Genomic DNA, 18,543 nt, shown 5'->3' on the forward strand with positions numbered 1-18,543 from the left:
ACTCTCCTGTTTTAAAATAAAATCAAACCTTCAATGAGTCCCCATTGCCCCCAGAGAAAAGTTCAATCCATTAAATGGACATTCAATCTCTTTTACCACCCAGCCCTAACCTGCAGGACACAACTTAGCCTCAGCCACACCAGAAGGCTCACCCCACCTCCCTTACTTGCCCATAAAATTTCCTCCCATCTCCTCTCCTCCCCTCTTTATCCAACAAATCATATATGGCCTGTGAGGTCTACATCAAATTACCTCTCTGAGCCTTCCCTACCCTGAGGAAGAACCAATAAAACTTTGCTCTATGCTCCAAACAGTACTTTGCTTATCCTACAAGAAGTTTACTGCTCAAAATTATATTACATTCATCATTTATGGGTCCACAGATGACTACATTTAATCTATGGTCATCTCCCTCAGATTGCAAATCCCTAGAAGAAAGAAGCGAAACTCATTCATCACGTATTCCTAACACATAAACAACTGCCTGGCACTCGCAGGTGCTTAATATATATGAACTCATCATCACCATTTCCCCCACGTTTTCTCATTTATCAAATTGAATGAAGAATGTTGTTTTGGGCTTTCCTGGTGGCGGAGTGGTTGGGAGTCTGCCTGCCAATGCAGGGGACATGGGATCGAGCCCTGGTCTGGGAGGATCCCACAAGCCACAGAGCAACTGGGCCCGTGAGCCACAAGTACTGAGCCTGCGCGTCCGGAGCTTGTGCTCCGCCACAACTACTGAGCCTGCGCGTCTGGAGCTTGTGCTCCGCAACAAGAGAGGCCACGACAGTGAGAGGCCCGTGCACCGCGATGAAGAGTGGCCCCCGCTCACCACAACTAGAGAAAGCCCTCGCACAGAAATGAAGACCCAACACAGCCAAAAATAAATAAATAATTAATTAATTAATTTTTAAAAAAGAATGTTGTTTTTCCAAGGCTATTTCTATGTGGTTGGTTAATGTTTGCCCAACATGACATGGTGCTACCTATGCAAATTTATCTCCCAAGTTTAAGCCAGGCCTTTATGCTTGGCTCTTTTTCCTAATTATCGCACAGATGTCTGGTGTCAGTTTGACATTGCTTTCTCCTACTAGATACTCTGATTGGCTACAGAATTTAAAAAACCTTCTGCTTTGTTTTCCTGCAATTGATTGCATATGATGTGGTACCATTTTGTGAATTAGGCATGGATAAAAACTATTTGGGAGATGACAGTTATCTTTTTGGAAGCAAACGGACATGAATTGTAATCTCTTGAGGGAGAAGTTGCTGTCATGCTCTGCTGCTTTACTCTTCAGCAGTCTAACTCTGAAGATAATATAAATTCTTTCAAAGGAAAAAAATCGAAATAGTCCGTGAAGAACCATTTATGATGCTTCTACTTACATGTAATTTTTGGTGACTTTTGCTTCTTTAGCCAATAAAAATGGTGGTGAGGGAAACAACCTTAGTGTCCACCATCAGTTGAATGGGTAAACTGTGTTATAACTGTGCAATGGAATACTATTCAGCAATAAAAATGAATGAACAATTGGAACATACAACATCAAAATAAGTATGCTGGGTGAAAGAAACCAGACCAAAAAAGAAAAAAAAAGAGAGAGAAAGAGAACATGTTGTTTGATTCCATTTATGCAAAATTCTAGAAATTACAATCTAACAGTGACAGAAAGTAGACCCTTGATTACTTAGGGATGAAGGAAAGGCTGAGAGGGAAGGGAGGGAGCAGTTACAAAGGGTCATGAAGAGGCTTTTGGAGGTGATGGATATGTTCACCACCTTGACTGTGGTGACGGTTTCACGGGTGTATACATTTGTCAATTTGTCAAAACTTGCAAAATTGTTTACATTAAGTATATACAATTTAGTATGCCAATTATACCTCAATGAAGCTGTTAAAAAAGTGGACAGAGGTGAAGAAGGGAATCCATTCAAGAACATATGTATACAATGCTATTTTAAAAGTGGTTTTCAAAGAGGAATGTCCAATATGCTCAATACTTGCAAAATTCAAACATTTTCCTGCAAATGTCATTTTCTAAAAGGATAGGAATTTTATTTTTGAAGGAGCAGCCAGGTTGCAAGCAGATGATTAATTATCATGGAAAATCATTGATGTATCATCGCAATTTCACAGTATTTCTTACAGTTAGAATAAAGCTCCTTCATATCTCTCATAAAGGTATTGTGAAGGTTTAATTGATTTGTGTTGGTGAAAACCCTTGGTTACTGTTATGGAAAAGAATTGAATTAAGTATCAAAATATAAATGTACAACTTATATTATTGTTTATTTGCTTTTGTTTATAATAAATATTGCAGGGTGCCAACTATTCTAACACATTATTAACTCAGGGGAGACACCGGACTCAGAGGCTTGTACATCTGTTGGTTTAATGTTTAAATTATAGACTCTACAGAGATGTTTAATGAAACTCATGTAGCTAAGTCTACATACTAGATAATCTTGCAAATAAATACCTCTTGCCCACTCATTAAGGAGCAGTAATGACTTATACAGTGTGAACTAAGAAATATAAATCTCTAGACTTAGTTGTATACTTTCTTTATGGAAAGGTAGATATTTTTTGCCTTCTTTTGAGAAGAATAACTAAATATTAACTCAGTACCACAGTAAGGAAATACAATAAAAAATATAAATGACAATATTGCTCAGGAGATATGTAGATAGACATTGTGCTCAGATAGACAGTAACTCAGAGTTTGTTTGAAAGATGTTTAAACAACAGGCTGTATCTAGATTAGCAGACACAGCATGAAGTAGAACAGTGACTCAATCATTGTCTTTAAGTATCATTCAATGGCAATCCACACCCAATAGGTCTTCAGTAACTGTTAAACAGTATTATTCATAATTTCAGCCCCTGAGATTGTGAGTTAACAACAGTGAACAAATCTGGAGATTACAGTCCCTCACTATTCGCAAAGCAGAGGTAAAGATGTTCCTATGTTATCTCTAGCCCAACTAATACAGACATGATGGTGGAGAAAATTCATTCAAGAAAGTGTTGACCATTAGACGGGAACAAGGTTATTCTTTAAGAGATAAACATTTTAAGAAGGGCTGTTTGCTGTGGATCTGAGGTAGAGATCCACAGCAAAGGGGATAATGATTTTCACATTTTGGATGAGAATGTCATTATGAGGCAGCTACTGGATACTTGCTATTCATTACGTCTGTAAAGAGTTCCACAATTTACAGGACTAGAATACAGTTGTCACAAGCCACATGTGGCAATTTAAACGCAAACGTAAGTTAATTAGAGTTAGAAATTCATTTCCTCAGTTGCTCTAGCCACATTTCAAGTGCTCAGTAGATAGGTGTGGTTAGTTATTGCACACTGGATGTGCAATATAGAATATTCCATCATCACAGAAAGTTCTAGTGGATAGTGTTGGGCTAGAATGAGACAGAGACCAACACAGGGATGCTAAGTTAAGAATTCTGTAGTACGGATTTGAGACCAGGAGTGCACGTTGGTTACAAAGAGGTTGTGTCACTCAACTCCCAAAGAGAGGAGAGACCTTGGTTCATATTCTCCTAGCCTGGCTTTCATTTCAATAAATAGTCTAGCGTTAAAGTGCCCTTTGTGTCCCCATGCCCTCTGGGACCTCAAAAACTAAATGTGTGTTTTCCATAAAATATTAAATCAAGAGAAATTAAGACAGCACACTTAATGTGAAATAAAGTTCATATACTCCTGTTTAAACACAGATTAGAATTTCTGTCAGAACAATGCCAGTGAAAAGTTGACATTCTAATTAATACAATTTACATTATAAAGCACTGAATATCTTTATCTTGCTATTATGAAATGCCCTCTTTAAAAAAAAAAAATCAAGGCTCTACTCAACAGGGAATTGAATACTAAGGGCAGTATTTAAAAACCCACGTACAAGAGAGGTGGTTAGGGTCACTGGCATTTTTACACACCAACAACCCAGGTCTCTAAAAACAGAAGCATCCTCTACCAGTTTTGTGATTTTTTTTTTTTTTTTATCTTTCACAAGACTATTTGCATGCAGCAATAGGATTTCGAGGCTGTTTTTCTCGCAATGATATAAAATACACTGCAAAATGCAAACAGCAAAAAACTAAAGCATCCTCTCTCTCTTCCCCCTCTTCTCTCCTTCTCTCTTCTCCCTCTCTCTCCTTCTCTCTCTTAATATCACAGGGAACAGTTCTGGAACCCTGTGAACTAACATACATGCAGGACTCCCACACATTGTTTACTCAATCCAAATTCTGAGTATGTAAGAGGGGCAGAAAATCAGCCCCACAGTCGGGTACCCAAGGATTCGTGTTCATTGCCTTTGTCGATTTTATGCTCTCAGTGAAAGGAATAAAGATGAGATCCTTAAAGCTTGAATTTTCATTTCCTATGACAACGTGCTTTTTCTTCATGCTTTATCACACTCCACTACTTGGTTTCCACCCCTTCATAATTGATATCGGCCATTTGAAGCATTCAGTAAAAACCTCATGAGGGTTCATCAAATGTCCCCCAGTCTATAATTCTTGCTTCTAACATATTCAGAAGCATATTCATCCAAGTGTTTTCTACTTCCTCTCCATGGATTTCCCTGTGCACAGGGACCAGTGTAATGACAGTTGTATTAATTATATGCTGAAAAACCCACATAGCAGCCAAAATGATGGAGATCATCGTTTTAAATATTTTATTAAAATAACCCAATGTAGAACAGATAAAGTAGACTCTCTTGATAATGAGAGGTTCATTAATTTTACAAGAATTCTAGAAAACTTAGAATGGTCATCAAAATTACGTCTTTCATTTTTTTTTTTTTTAAGAAGAGGAAAACCTTCCATTGTCACTTTAGAGAGCAAAGGTATAGTAAAATTTTCTAAGGTATTTTTTAAAATAATTACTTACCTTTCTGGAAAAAGTTTTGAAAAAATAGCTTGAAATATGGAGGATTTAGATTTCATAGTATTACTTGAAATGCCTGTAAATTTTCAGCTTCTGCAGTTTACCCCATTAAAACTTGGTTTATTAGCATATAATGACTTCTGATAAGTAAAACTGATATTCTCCATAAACAAACAAGTAGCACATTAAAATCCTTCCCTAACTAACAGCAAGAGCAGCACAATCTTGCCTACCAAGTGCGTCTCCAGGTACAGTTTAAGGCCATCCATCTCTGCTTTGGGAGGTGTCCAATTCTCAGTGGTTTCCATGGCTTCGTTTAACCATTGAATAAATTCATCCAGCTTGTTTACAAACCCCTTGTGACAGAAAAGAGGAAAAAAGGACAAGAAAAGCATGTTAACTGGTTATTTTTTAAAGCCAATCTTAAAAATTCCAAACCTTGTCGATGGTAAAATTGATACCATTGCACTCCCATCCTATTTCCACGTTCTACAACAAAATTCCCACCATTCTTGCCACTGAAATCTATTAAAATGGAAAGAAACTGTCCATGACTCCTTCTTAGTTTTTTCCTAGGAACACTTTTTTTGAGGAATTTGGATTGGACTGCAGGGTGTCATTGGAAAGGTGACCTCAAATCATCAAAACATTTCTGGGTGTCTGACAAGTGCCCGCTCACCAAAAAATCAGGTCAGGTCTGCTAGGAACACTCATTGGCTTTGAGGGATAAAAGTACTCCTATAAAGATGGTGTTCTTTACTCAGAAGCCCATGGAGTTGAGGTGCCTTAACTGAACTAGAAATCTATTTTTAAATTACAGAAGTGTTTAAAGGGACTTGGATGAGTGATGAGTTCTACTAACAGCCCAAATGTCTGTGACTGACTCTGGGTTCTAAGAAGCAAGGAAAGGTAGAGGACCAATGAACAAATGTAAATGCCTAACTCTGGGTGTGCCCTGGACATCAAAAAAATATTCTTGGCTAAGAAGCACAATTCACAATAATCTTGCAAGTTTTCAAATAGTGGTTATAAAAATTTATTGACCATTTAAAAGAACACATCTGTGAAAACTGAAAATATTTTGAAAAAATGAAAGCCCAGCTGTGAACCTTAGGGGAAGGAAACAGGGCCGGGCACCTGCTTGCCATGGTTGGGTAAACAGCACCACCTGGAGTTCAAAAGGAGAAAGGACAGGCTTCTACATTTGAACTCACTGAGATGGTTTGAGAGCTACTTCCCTACTGAACTTAACCCATTTTTCAGATTTACCTTTTGATTAATTTTGATTAATATTTTAATGCTCAACTTGTGAGTTAACTTGTAATAAAAAGCTAAACACTCCTCCTTATCAGGGGGGATCTTAGCTTTCCTCCTCCTCTCCTGCTTACATGTGTAGGCACAAACATATAAACAGAAATCATGAAAGCAAATGAAACGGTAGTCCATCCGATTCTTGATACCTTTGTCACCTGCTATTTCTCCACCTCTCCCAGCCCCCTTCTGTGTGTACTGTCACCAGTGTTCTGTGTAGTGGACAGGGTACTGACTACTATCCCCATATCATGAGACAGCTATTCTTAGAGAAATGAAGTAGTCTCCACTCTATATACCGAACCATGCAATGTGCAGGAGAATTCACATTTGGATGCAGACAACGAATATTTGATGCTCATTTTCAGAAGCTCTGCTAGAATCTTTGTGGTGTGAATGAAGGAAAATGAGGCTGACATAAGTAACAACATAGGAAAATGAGAAAAAAATACAAAATTTTACTTACTTTGTAATATAAATCAAATCCTATCCAAGAGATATATTGGTCACTCATTCATTCTTTTAACAAATATTTATTAAGCACCTACTCTGTGTAAAGCACACTGCTGGACATTACTGGGAATAAAATGATAAATATCACTGAAGTAAAAATTTCAGCTGAACATAAAGCATGTCTAAGCACTGGCCTACTGAATTCAGGTAATTTTAATCATTAGAAAAAGTTTTACAAGCAATAAAGAGTTGGGACACACTCCTGGATTTTCCTGTGAAATGTACTCTGTCCGTGTCAGAATTCTGTCTATACCCAAATTTGTTTCTATTTTTAGTATTTGACCTGTTTGTTTCTCTAATATTCTGAGTTCACAAGTACTTACCTGGAGAGTCAAAGACAACTATAAAAATCACATTTTCTTCACGGCACAATCCAATGCTGCACTACATAAAAAGCACATTTTACACACGTTCGACTCACTGCTACAGGCTGAATTACAAACCTTTGAAAGGCCACATTTTAGCCTTCGTCATTCAGACTCCTGTATCTCATCTGTTCAGTCTCTCTCCTGTCACTTTCTACCACTGGTGTCCTTCTCGTCCCTTTTTGCCCCTCTTCCATTACCTTTCTCTGACTCCCTGCCGAGCTCTCCAGGGGCACACTGAGGGTGACCAGTCCACAGGTCCCAGTCCTCTTGGGCTACCCCCTTAATTGTTTCCTCCTCGGTGGGCCCCTTGCCATACTCATATTTGATACATGTTCTGAGAGCCTGATGATTGGAGCCAAGCCAGGATTCAACCCCCAGAAGAAACCTTGGTCATCCAACTTGGGAGAAAATGGAACAGCCGTTAGCCTGTTACTACCATCAGTTGACAGCACACTTCCCACTTCCAAATCATTTGCTGGAGGAATCAAATCATTTGCATTTTGAAAGTTCCTTAATGAGGTGCTTTTAAAGAATCTTACTCTTAAACTTTCTAAAGCATCAATCTCTTTAAAGACTAAGTAGCACAGCGCAAGTGTATGTAAAGGTACACTTTCAGGTTTGTGAAAAGTAATTTGCTAGAGCCCTCAGCTGGTTAACATACATTTGAAGATTATATTTGCAAGGAAAATATAAAGTTAGTCTTGCAAACAGCTACACTCTCATAACAGGTTACGTACCCATTATTGAACCCTCCTGCACTATCGGTGGGAATGTATACTGGAGCAGCCATTCTGGAAAACAGTAGGGAGTTTCCTTTAAAAACTAAAAATAGAGCTAAAAATACCAATATGATCCAGCAATCCCTCTCCTGGGCATATATCCAAAAAAAAACAAAAGAAAACTCTAATTCGAAAAGATGTATGCACCCCAATGTTCATAGCAGCACTATTTACGAAGACATGGAAGCAACCTAAGTGTCCAACGACAGATGAATGGATAAGGAAGTGGTATATATATATACAATGGAATACTACTCAGCCACGAAAAAGAATGAAATAATGCCATTTGCAGCAACATGGATGGACCTAGAGATAATCATAGTAAGTGAAGTAAATCAGACAAGGACAAATATTATATCACTTATATACGGAATCTAAAAAATAGCACTAATGAATCTATGTACAAAACAGCAACAGATTCACAGACATAGGAAACAAACTTATAGTTACCAAAGGGGAAAGAGGGGAGGCATAAATTGGGGGGGAGGGATAAATTAGGAGTACAGGATTAACAGATGCATACTACCATATATAAAAAATAAACAATAAGGATTTACTGTATAGCACAGGGAACTATATTCAATATCCTGTAATATCCTATAATGGAAAATAATCTGAAAAAAAAAAAATATATATATATGTATCTGAATCACTTTGTTGTACACTTGAAACTAACACAATGTTGTAAATCAACTATGCTTCAATTTAAAGAAGAATACTCATTATTTCTTTTATTTTCCTAACTATTTCTCTTCTATGACAAACCTAGTCTGGTTAACTAGAAACTATGTGGGTGATTACTGTTGCCCTTTGACAAAGCTGTCATGTGCAGCTGGGACAAAAAGGAGGGCCTTCCTTGTATCAGACATGGGACCAGGAAACAGTGACATGGTAGGAAACAAGACATGGTCCCTGCCTTATGGAGTTAAAAGCCCAGGGGTAAATTTTTATAGAATTACATGATTTTTACAACAAATTGAAATTGAAAACTATTTCTCTAAAAGGGGAAGTATACAACAGGAAGTAGACACTTGTGTTGTCAACACAATTCTGTGAAGTGGTGCTGATTATGGTCATTTTACAGATGAGAAAACTGAGGGTCAAAGAAGGTGACTAGCCCACTGGCAGGGTTGGGATCTGAACCCATATCTCATTCCAAAGTCTATTCCTCTCATGGTAACACGGTGCCCTCTAGAAACAGTGCTCCTAGAGACACATTATCTGACCCAGATGAGGGTGAAGAAACATTTCTTGCCACTCCCACATTCTTAGTGCTGAGATAAAACTCTTTACGTTCTAAGCCCTTCTCCCTTCACATTCACTATTTTCTGTTAATTTTTCTGAAAGGGGATCTGTGATGAGGTTAGACACAACAAAGAACTTTTTTTTTAAGCAAGCAAAAATCACGGTAAATTTCATTTCTAATTTATAGAAAATTTAAACCCAAACTTTAAGGCAGTTACATGCTTAAGCAAGCCCATTCTAACAGTGCCTTAATTACGGATGAGTTTGACTCAGTTTAATCACAGAGGACATGGCCCCTGGTTCTCAGGAGATAGTTTCGCCAATGGGCACAACTGCTAATGTCCTCTCAGTATTTGTTGTTTGGATGTGTGTGTGAACATGTGCGTGTTCACCCCCAGAAGGATGCACATTTCTCAGTGGACAGAGAAATCAAGTGTGAAATCTGACCTAGTCCAGATCAAGTCAGCTGCCTTCAGAGAGGGACCTGCTGAAAATCATCAAGAAGTGAACTATTTTCACCGTATTTCTGAAAATAAAAAAGGGCAGCCTCTGCTGTTGAACTTTTTAAACCATTCAAAAAAAGTATTTAACCCTTTCTTACTATTCCAAGATTAAAGGATTCAGTGAATGACCTCATCTGAACAATGCTAGCTGAAACAATAAGTAATCCTCACACAACATTCACTATGTGCCAGGTATTGGGCACATGGCATCGGGCATATCTCCCTACTTCTCAGGGCCTCAGTCCTCTCATCTGTAAAATGGGGTGACAGTAGTACCCACCTCACAGGGTCTTTATGAGATTCAAATGATCTAGTTGGGCCAGCTGATCTAACAATTTGTCTAAGTCCCTGGCAGAAATTAGAACTTGAAAAACATTTAAATGAGGATTAATTGTGGCAGCAGGAGAGGGTATAGTAAAAGAGAAAAAAACATGCTTATCATCAACCACTGTGGATAATGATAAGAGAATAGCTGCTACAACCAGATGAAACTGAATTTGATTCCAGGCTCCATCCACCTCTTACTAACAGTATAAACTAAATGAGCTACTTGATGTCTCTGAACTTCAGTTTCTTCATCTATAAGACAGGGACAGGGATATCCATTTGGGGTTTATGTGAGGATTTCAAGAGAAATTATATTTTAAAGCCTGGCTTGATAAATGATTTTGAAAAACCATTCCTAATTAACAGGTTCCAATTTGATCTTTTATGTCATTCACTCAAAACTTTTGGTTATTCACTAAGCATACAGCACTCTGCTAGGTGTCCAGGGAAGATGGAGAGAAAAGTCTTCTCACAGCCACAATATGAGAGGTGGCACCAGCCACTCTGGGGGTGCAGAGGAGGGAGTCATGACTTCTGTCTCAGATCATCACATGAGGCGGTGTGGCAGGGGCATCATCTGAACCTGCAGGTTAGCAAAGATTTCCCTACCTCCTTATTCCACCAGCAAGTCCGAAGGGGATCACATTTCTCTATTAAACAACTACAAGTTTAAGAATAATCTGGCTTAATTTTTCAAAACAGGACACATGCTTTGGAGCCAGTCTTTACATTAGTAATGGTTACCAATGAGTAATCGCAATGCTCTTACTCTACCCACAAGGAAGCTTAATTTAGGCTCTGACAGCTGGTAAAATGAGAACTCGCCTTAGAAGCAAACTTATGCATTGAGATTTTATATGTACATCTACCAACATATATATTAAATCTTCCATTTTTGCTTAGTTCTTATACACCTAATTCCTATATGAAATGACTAATTAAGCTTTCTACACAATAGCACTCAAATGTAATTTACCTTTCCTAACCACATATCAATGTACTTAATGTGCCACCAAGACACAGAGGCTCAAGATAAAATCAAAGCGAGTTAAAAGTGGTACTTTGGACTCAACCAACTCACACATTTACCCACATCCTTACCTATAAAATGCAACGCTGTACAAGTAATTGACAGAAGGGAGGGTATGGTGTGTACTCTTAGAAGAAAGACTGAAGAGAAAATCAAATGGTTTAAGGCAGTTGTAACTCTGTTGCCACAAGAATACTCAAACACTGAAATGTTTTATGAAATATTTAGCTTCTCTTCTAAAGGTTGAATGGAATGTCTTTAGAATTTTAAAATATTTCTGATAAAATTATCCCAGAATAAAGGCTGTCAGTTGGAAAGAGAGAATAAAAAGGGCATTGAATGGTATTATCTAAAACTGACCAGGTAGGAAGTTCTATTCTGAACTCAGTATCATGTGGAAGGGATAAATTGAGCTGAATCCCCAATTTCTTCAAACACTAATGACAGTGGTTTCAACTGGGAAAAGAAGAGCCCAGAAAGATCCCTGACTCTCATAATGGGAAAGGGTTTCCCTCCAACAAATCCAGAGGCTTTGACTTCAGTTGCTCCTTATTGATTTCTAAGACGAAATAATCAACAATTTTAAGGGAAAAACAAGTTTGGAATGCATATCATCAAAGTCTAATAAAAATAGGAATGAATAAAAGAATTGGGAATAAACTGGAACTAATAATAACATTAACTGAGTACCAATTATATGCCAGGCACTTATTTAATACTTACAACTACTCTATGCTGTAAGATTCCCGCACTCTCCATTTTACAGAGGAGAAAATTGAAGCACAGATGAGCTCAAATACTTAACGGCTGTCAGGAGTGAAGCTGGGGATTCTCCCACATAGCTTTGCTCACTGGCTCTGTGTAAGACCTTGTTTCAAGCACCCCCAATCCTCCAGAGGCACTGGATGACCATATCAAATCATCTTTATCTGCCTCTAAATCCCAAACAAGGACCTAAGATGCTCACACTTTAGAATTTAGGATTATGATCATTTAATAGTTTACTTATAGGTATTTTATATCCAGTATTATAAATAACAGTACTAAACATTTGGGTGCTGACTATCTACCAACTATTCTTCTGATAATTTCTGTAGTGCTTTAATCTTCACAAATTTCTCTACTGTACACAGGAAGAGGCTGAAGCATAGAAGAGTTATATAATTTATTCAAGGTCATAAAGCCATTAAATAGCTATTAAGTAGTTTTGTTCCAGGGCTCAAGCTCTGAACTGCTACACCACACTGTCTTTCTAATAAGCAGACTCACCCTGAGGTTCACAGAGAAAAACAAAGGACAGAAACATCCACTGTTGTCCATTCTTACTTCCCAAGCCTCTGTGAGAAGCCCAGCCTGTGCCACACGACTTCAATGTTCCCATCACAGCCGCTGTGTTTTAGATAATGCTCCCTACTCCGCGCTCTTTTCCATCATCCTTTTCTCCTTTCTTTCTTGAATACTGTTCTCTTTTGCCTTTTCCTTCTCTTTCCTCTCCTCCTAGCCCCTCCACTCCCTTGTTCTTCACTCCTCTCTCCTTTCCTTCACTCCCCTCCCTTCCTCTCCTCTCCTCTTCCTTCTCATTCCTTCTCTCTTTTTTTCTATAGCTCAAAGTCTCCCCCAACAATTGATTGTTGGAGCTAATCAATCACTTTTAATAAACCACATTTCCTCACATGTCCATACAGTTTTAATGAAAAGGGCTGTCTCCTTGACACTGAAGTACAGAGCTGAAACGTTGTTATAATCTTGTGTTTAGATATAAATACTTTCCTGATTAGTAAAACCTCCTTGTAAATCTAATAACTGGAACAAGAATGCATGTAGCAAGATGGGAGTGTTTGTAGATACTAAAATTATTAAAAAGATTACTTGTGATTGTTGAGTCTTGTTTATCTAAATATTCTAAATTTTCTCTAGGGGACATACAGTTCTTCAGTAATAACAAAGTTATACTTTTAGGAAAAAATGGAATTCAATGCAGAGAGTTTATCACATTGAATGAGCAAGAAAATAACCAACTTTCTACCAGAGAAGTTCAGGGCGGTGAGTCAGTAAAGGGTAACAACTCAGCCACTGCACTGTCATTGGAGCCAAGAAGATAGAAAACAGCATTTACTAAGTACATCTGCTTGAAAAGGAGAAGCATTCCCGTGCAGATTAGAAGCAAAGACCTGATCTTCAAAAGGCCCTAACATCCCATCTAGTTCAACGCCCCCATCTTACAGGTGAGGAAACCGAGGCTCAGAAAGGTTAACTACTTGATTGGTAACAGGCAGCCAGTTGGTAGTTGAAGCAGAAGAACTCAGGTGCTGTGTCCTTAAGTATAGAACTCTAATTGTTCAGTTTAAAATTTTCGTGGACATCTTTTGAACAAAATTTCTAGAGTTCAAAAAAAAGGACAGAATTAGAGTTTTAAAGAATAATGTAAAATTCCAGAGTCCTGTTGGTTTACCTAATTGGGTATAGTATCTAGATTGCGTGGCATTGGACCAGCTGAAAAAGAATAGAGGGCACTGAGAGGAACAGAGAACATTCTTGGCAGATAAAATCCAGTAGAGAACAGTTCATTCTGAGAAATCTAAGTAGCCGATGGCTAACGCTCTGGAGGCAAATAGGGAAACTGAGAAATGAGGTTGGAGAGTCTGGCCAAGAGCCAGGCACATACACCTCGCCCCGGAGTTAGGACTTTATCCTAAGAACGATGGGGGTGGTCACTGCAGTTCTGAAGCAGAAGAGAGAGAGAATCTGAGTAGCATCTTAGAAGACTTGCTCTGACTGCAGTGTAGAGAGTGGATTGCCAGGTGTTAGGCTGAGATCAGAAAAGCCAGTAAAAAGGCTGCTACACTACTCCATGAAAAAGTCGATGAGGGCTAGACTGAGTAGCAGCAGTGGACACGGAGGGAACGTGCAAGACTGCAGAGAGAGACAGAAGTTAAAATGGACAGGACCAGTTGAATGTGATGGATTAAAAAATCTGAGAAATTTGTTACAATCTGAGATGACTGCCAGCTTTCAATTTTCGTTGGAGGTACTAGTCTCTGAAAGAAGCAATAAGATATTCAGAAGGAAGAAGTAATTTGCAGGTATATGATAGACATGGTATTAGATAGCATGAGCTTGGCTTCTGAGGTGTGGAGCAAGATCTAGGTTGGAGAAAGCAACACACAGGTGGTACTGGAGACCATGGGCATGGAGAGAACCTAGGAACAGTGTGTAGGGGCATATCCGCTGTGTTTTCTACAGATTGAGGCCCCACAGTGCAAGGCACTCAATTTTATTCACCCCAGTCCCTCATTCTGTGTCTGTCTCAGTGGTTCTCGACACCGGCTGTGTCCCTAAATTAAACTGTGAAACATACACCAAATTCAGAGAAGGGAAATCTGCTTCAAAGTCCATCAGGGCAACAAAGATAAAAAGCCAACAGCTGAGGGGCACTAGGAACATATTCATGTTGATCTTGAAAAAAAAAAAAAAAAGTACTTGCTGCCCCTTTGTGACAAGCTTGCAAAATCTGGTATAACCAGAAAATAGGATGTGCTAATAGGAAGCACTCCTGGGAGAGGCATGTTCTACTTGTAAAATGCGGTAATTAAGTTGGACAATTTCTCATGCCTTTCTTACTGTTACCATCTGTGGTTCTTGCATATAGAGCCTCCTTCAAAGCCAGAGATGTTCAGATGATTTACCTGTTCTCTTTTAGTTACACAGGGAACTGATCTTTGGTGACTTCCACATACCTTCCCAATGTCTTCTACTCCTCTCACCATATCTATCCTTCAAGACCCAGCTTCAATGCTCCTCTCCCAGCAAATGATCCCAACCTAGTGCTACCTTTCCAACACACTTGCTTAATTTTTCCATCTTTAGCAGTCAGGGGTCTCAGGGGCAATTGTAAACTTATTGGAGTCCCTTCGTTTTTCTTCCCATAATACGTTGTAATGAGATTCCTCTGGTTAGAGTGCTGTGGGAACTATTATTTATAAGTACATAATTATAAATACATATTATAAATATGTATAAATACAAATTATACATAGATAAGTACATATTATTTATAAGTTGTTGTGTGACAATATTATAAACTAGAAGGTTGTTTGTGTTTATCTGAACACACATTCATAGCATAAATTCCCCTACATAAACTTTCTAAGATGTCAGAGAAGTGCATTATCTAAAATTATTGGGCCAGTTAGAGGAGAATTATCTCTAACACAACATAAGAATCATCTGTCAAGGCAGAAGGCCCAGAGTCTCACAGGGAAGAGGGGTGCAGGAGTCTAGGGCGACTATCACAGGTCCCAGGAAGGAGGACAGGCGGCCTTAACCATTGTGGGTGGGGGATGAGTAGGAGGTTGAAGCTTCATAATGACCAAGATGCCTGAAGGTAGGAGGAGAAAATAGGGTGGTAGCATTTGATCCCAAAAGGCCAGAGCCATCTACATACAAAGAGCTGCTGAGGCCTCACCCCTCCCCTCCCATAATAGTAATAATAACAACAATAACAACCACAGGAGCTAACATTTATTGAATGCTTACTACATGCCAGGTACTATTCTGAGCTCTTTACACATTTTAACACATTTAATGGTCCAAAAAAAAAAAAAACAACTCTATGTGGAAGATACACTTTTAACCCTATTTTGCGAGGGAGGAAACTGGGGCAAGAGAGGTCAAGTCACTTGCTCAAGATAACATAGGTGATAATACACAGAACCTCATCTACCTGAAAGATGGAAAGCACCTGGGCCTCAGCATACAGGCAGCACCTTTCCTGGGTAAAGTTGCTTATTCACCATGCAAATCTCAGGCCAATCATCTTTATAGAATGAGATCAAGAGCCTCAGACATGATCTGACATCATGAGTGACCCGGACACAGAACCCACACTCTTGGAATGATCTGCCCTCATATTGTCAGAACAGAGCACAAACAGCAGTGCTGACAGTTAATTTTAAGACATCATAACGGCAAAGCTGCCAAGATGAATGTTTCCAATCTGCTCCATTTAGCTGACCTTACTTGCTATAAATTCGGGCTAATCCATATCTAATTCTTACTGGGTTACTCACTTGTTTGCTGTTCACCACTGTCCCTGGTCTCTTGGCATCTAACAAACACTAGCCAGGCCCCAAATTCCTCTAGGATGTCTGGTTCTTCTCACATTACACTGCTGGGAATGCAGCATGAATAGCTGCATACCTCCAGGCTCACTAACGCCATAGCCTCTCACTCACTTACCATCACGGTCTTCTAAAGGAGATTCACCCAGAATTCCATGGAACAGAAAGAAATTCCATGTTGAAGTGATATATTCCATTGAATATTTTGCAGAGAACTGGCTGCATCTCTTAGTTATGCCTCTTAGTCTCTTATAAAATTTCAGAACTGAGAGGTATCTTAAGAGATCAGCCAATTCAATTTCTTTACTAATGTTTATTTTTCGAAACTGAGACTTGGGAGTTAAGTTTCCAAGGTCACAATGCTACATAGGGGCAGAATTAAGATTCTTATTCTAGTTCTTTCTATTATTGTTGATGCTATTCCCTGAATTCATAGGAAAAGTCACAATAATGATAAGACTAGTATTTATGTAGCCTTTAGAGTTTACAATGAACTGTTGCTCTTTGTAATTTCATACAATAATCTGTGCAATGGCGTAACAAACATAACTAATATCCCATTTTAAAGACTAGGAGATTTAAACAGTAAACTTTCAGCGACTTATTGAAGTTTTCATAATTAAACAGTAGGGGGCTGTGAATTGAGCCCAAAGTTCCTGCTTTTAAGTCTTGTACCCTTAAGTAAATTACTAACTTCTCTATGTATAATATCTCTGTCCTCATTGGTAAAATGAGGATATAATAAAAGTGTCTTCATCAAAGAAGGATTTTTTTTTTCTTGAGAATTAAATGTGTTAGATGAATAAAACTCTTAGCATCTTGCCTGACATGTTATAAGTAGGCAATAAATGTCAAGGTTTTGTTTGTTTTTTTAATTGCTACCTTTCTAAAACATCCTAAGGCTAATACAGAGTCATTACTTTAGGCTTAAGGATAAAGAAGAATTCACTAATATCCTAATAATAATTTTAGTTGAATTTAAAAATGCAACACTGAGTTTATTCCCCTTTTGATTTTCATCATCATAGACATATTTGCTGTCAAATGCAGTTAGGAACTTTCATCATCTTGACACAACAAAATGTAATTTAATCATAGCTTTTTCACACCAAGAAAATAACAAAGAACTATTTTCATCTTAATGTTTAAAACTGCAAACAAAAAACTGCACCTTCCGTATACATTTCAGAAGGTAAAAATGAGACGCACTGACTGGATGCAGCCTCACGGTGGTGCTAAATCACCATTGATAAAGGCTCGAGACCCAGCTAAGGCTCTGCAGAAACCAAACTGACGCAGGATCGAAACATTCCTACTGGGTTAACCAGGAAGGTATTTGCTTTGGATCCCTATGGTTCTTCTCCAGCAACCCTGAGCAGTGACCTTGACATACTGTCCCAACAAATCCATTAGTAATGTTAATTCAGTATTTTTCCTGGCATTGCAACGAATAAATTATACATAAATATATACAATATTACCCTTAAAAAGAACTGTGTAGCTTTATTTTTTAATGTTATTAATTGAGAATTCTCAACTTGGATTTGGCCACAGCATTTGCATATAAGATAACATTTACCTTTGCCCCGTTCATCAACTGTGTATCTTAATTTCTTATGTCCCTTGGAACCATTTATTAAAGTCCTTACATCTCCCTGCCCCCAAATGTCAGCTTGAAATCTCAACTCTTTTGACCCCCTTCCTCCACTATCTCATTTTTTAAAAGCCACAAAATTGTATTGATTTGTCTTTTATAACATCTCCCACCTCTGTTTCTTTATTTTCCTTAGTTGGCTTCCAAAACCACAGTTCAGACCCTTTTAGCAATAACCTTCAAAATTAGCCTTAGAGCATTAGCTACCAACCTTGACTATACATCAGAAATGCATGAAGGAGCTTTAAAAAATACCTATCCCTCAAGAGTCTGATTTAACAGCTCTGGGTGGAGGCTGAAGTTGGAACTTTTTTTCAAAGCACCCCTGTGATTATAATGTGCAGTCACAATCAAGAACCACTTCGCTACAGGTGTATCCAGCACACCATGGCCAGATTAACCTTAAACTACCAACCATCTGAGCCAAAAATTTTAAGTAGTGTCTCCTCTTCAGAAAGATGGCAAGTTAGTGACTTGAAGGCTAAACCTATCCTATGGATGTGTTTTATTTGACCCGTTTTTAAACTGTTCAGACCAAACATTAACAAATCGGGAGATGTCACATAAAACCCAGATTTGCTACTTCTTTTTAAAAATTGCAAGATCCTGCCACACAGGGCCCACACTCCCGTGCAACAATCACTTGGAACTGAGCAGTTGGCCGCCCTCTAGACATGGCACTTACCCTCCGTTACTCAGTCTCTTTCACTCCCCACTTCCACCCTGGCTGTTTGACTCATTTATATTACCTGTCTGCCCCTCTTAGAGTCATTTTAGTTTG

The 18,543-nt window shown here is 38.5% G+C and overlaps 1 protein-coding gene across 7 annotated transcripts in view; it reads right to left on the reverse strand.

Moving 5' to 3' along the window:
• Positions 1 to 18,543, reverse strand: part of AKAP6 (A-kinase anchoring protein 6) — a 583,646-nt gene that overhangs the window by 231,789 nt on the left and 333,314 nt on the right. For all 7 annotated transcript variants that reach the window (XM_082451989.1, XM_082451988.1, XM_082451985.1 and 4 more), the window contains one exon: positions 5,146 to 5,268. In XM_082451989.1, coding sequence (XP_082308115.1) covers positions 5,146 to 5,268 — 123 coding nt within the window. The remainder of the gene's footprint in view (positions 1 to 5,145; positions 5,269 to 18,543) is intronic.

The sequence above is a fragment of the Balaenoptera physalus genome (assembly GCF_965194825.1).
Source record: "Balaenoptera physalus genome assembly, chromosome: 2".
NCBI classification, from domain to species: Eukaryota; Metazoa; Chordata; class Mammalia; order Artiodactyla; family Balaenopteridae; genus Balaenoptera; species Balaenoptera physalus.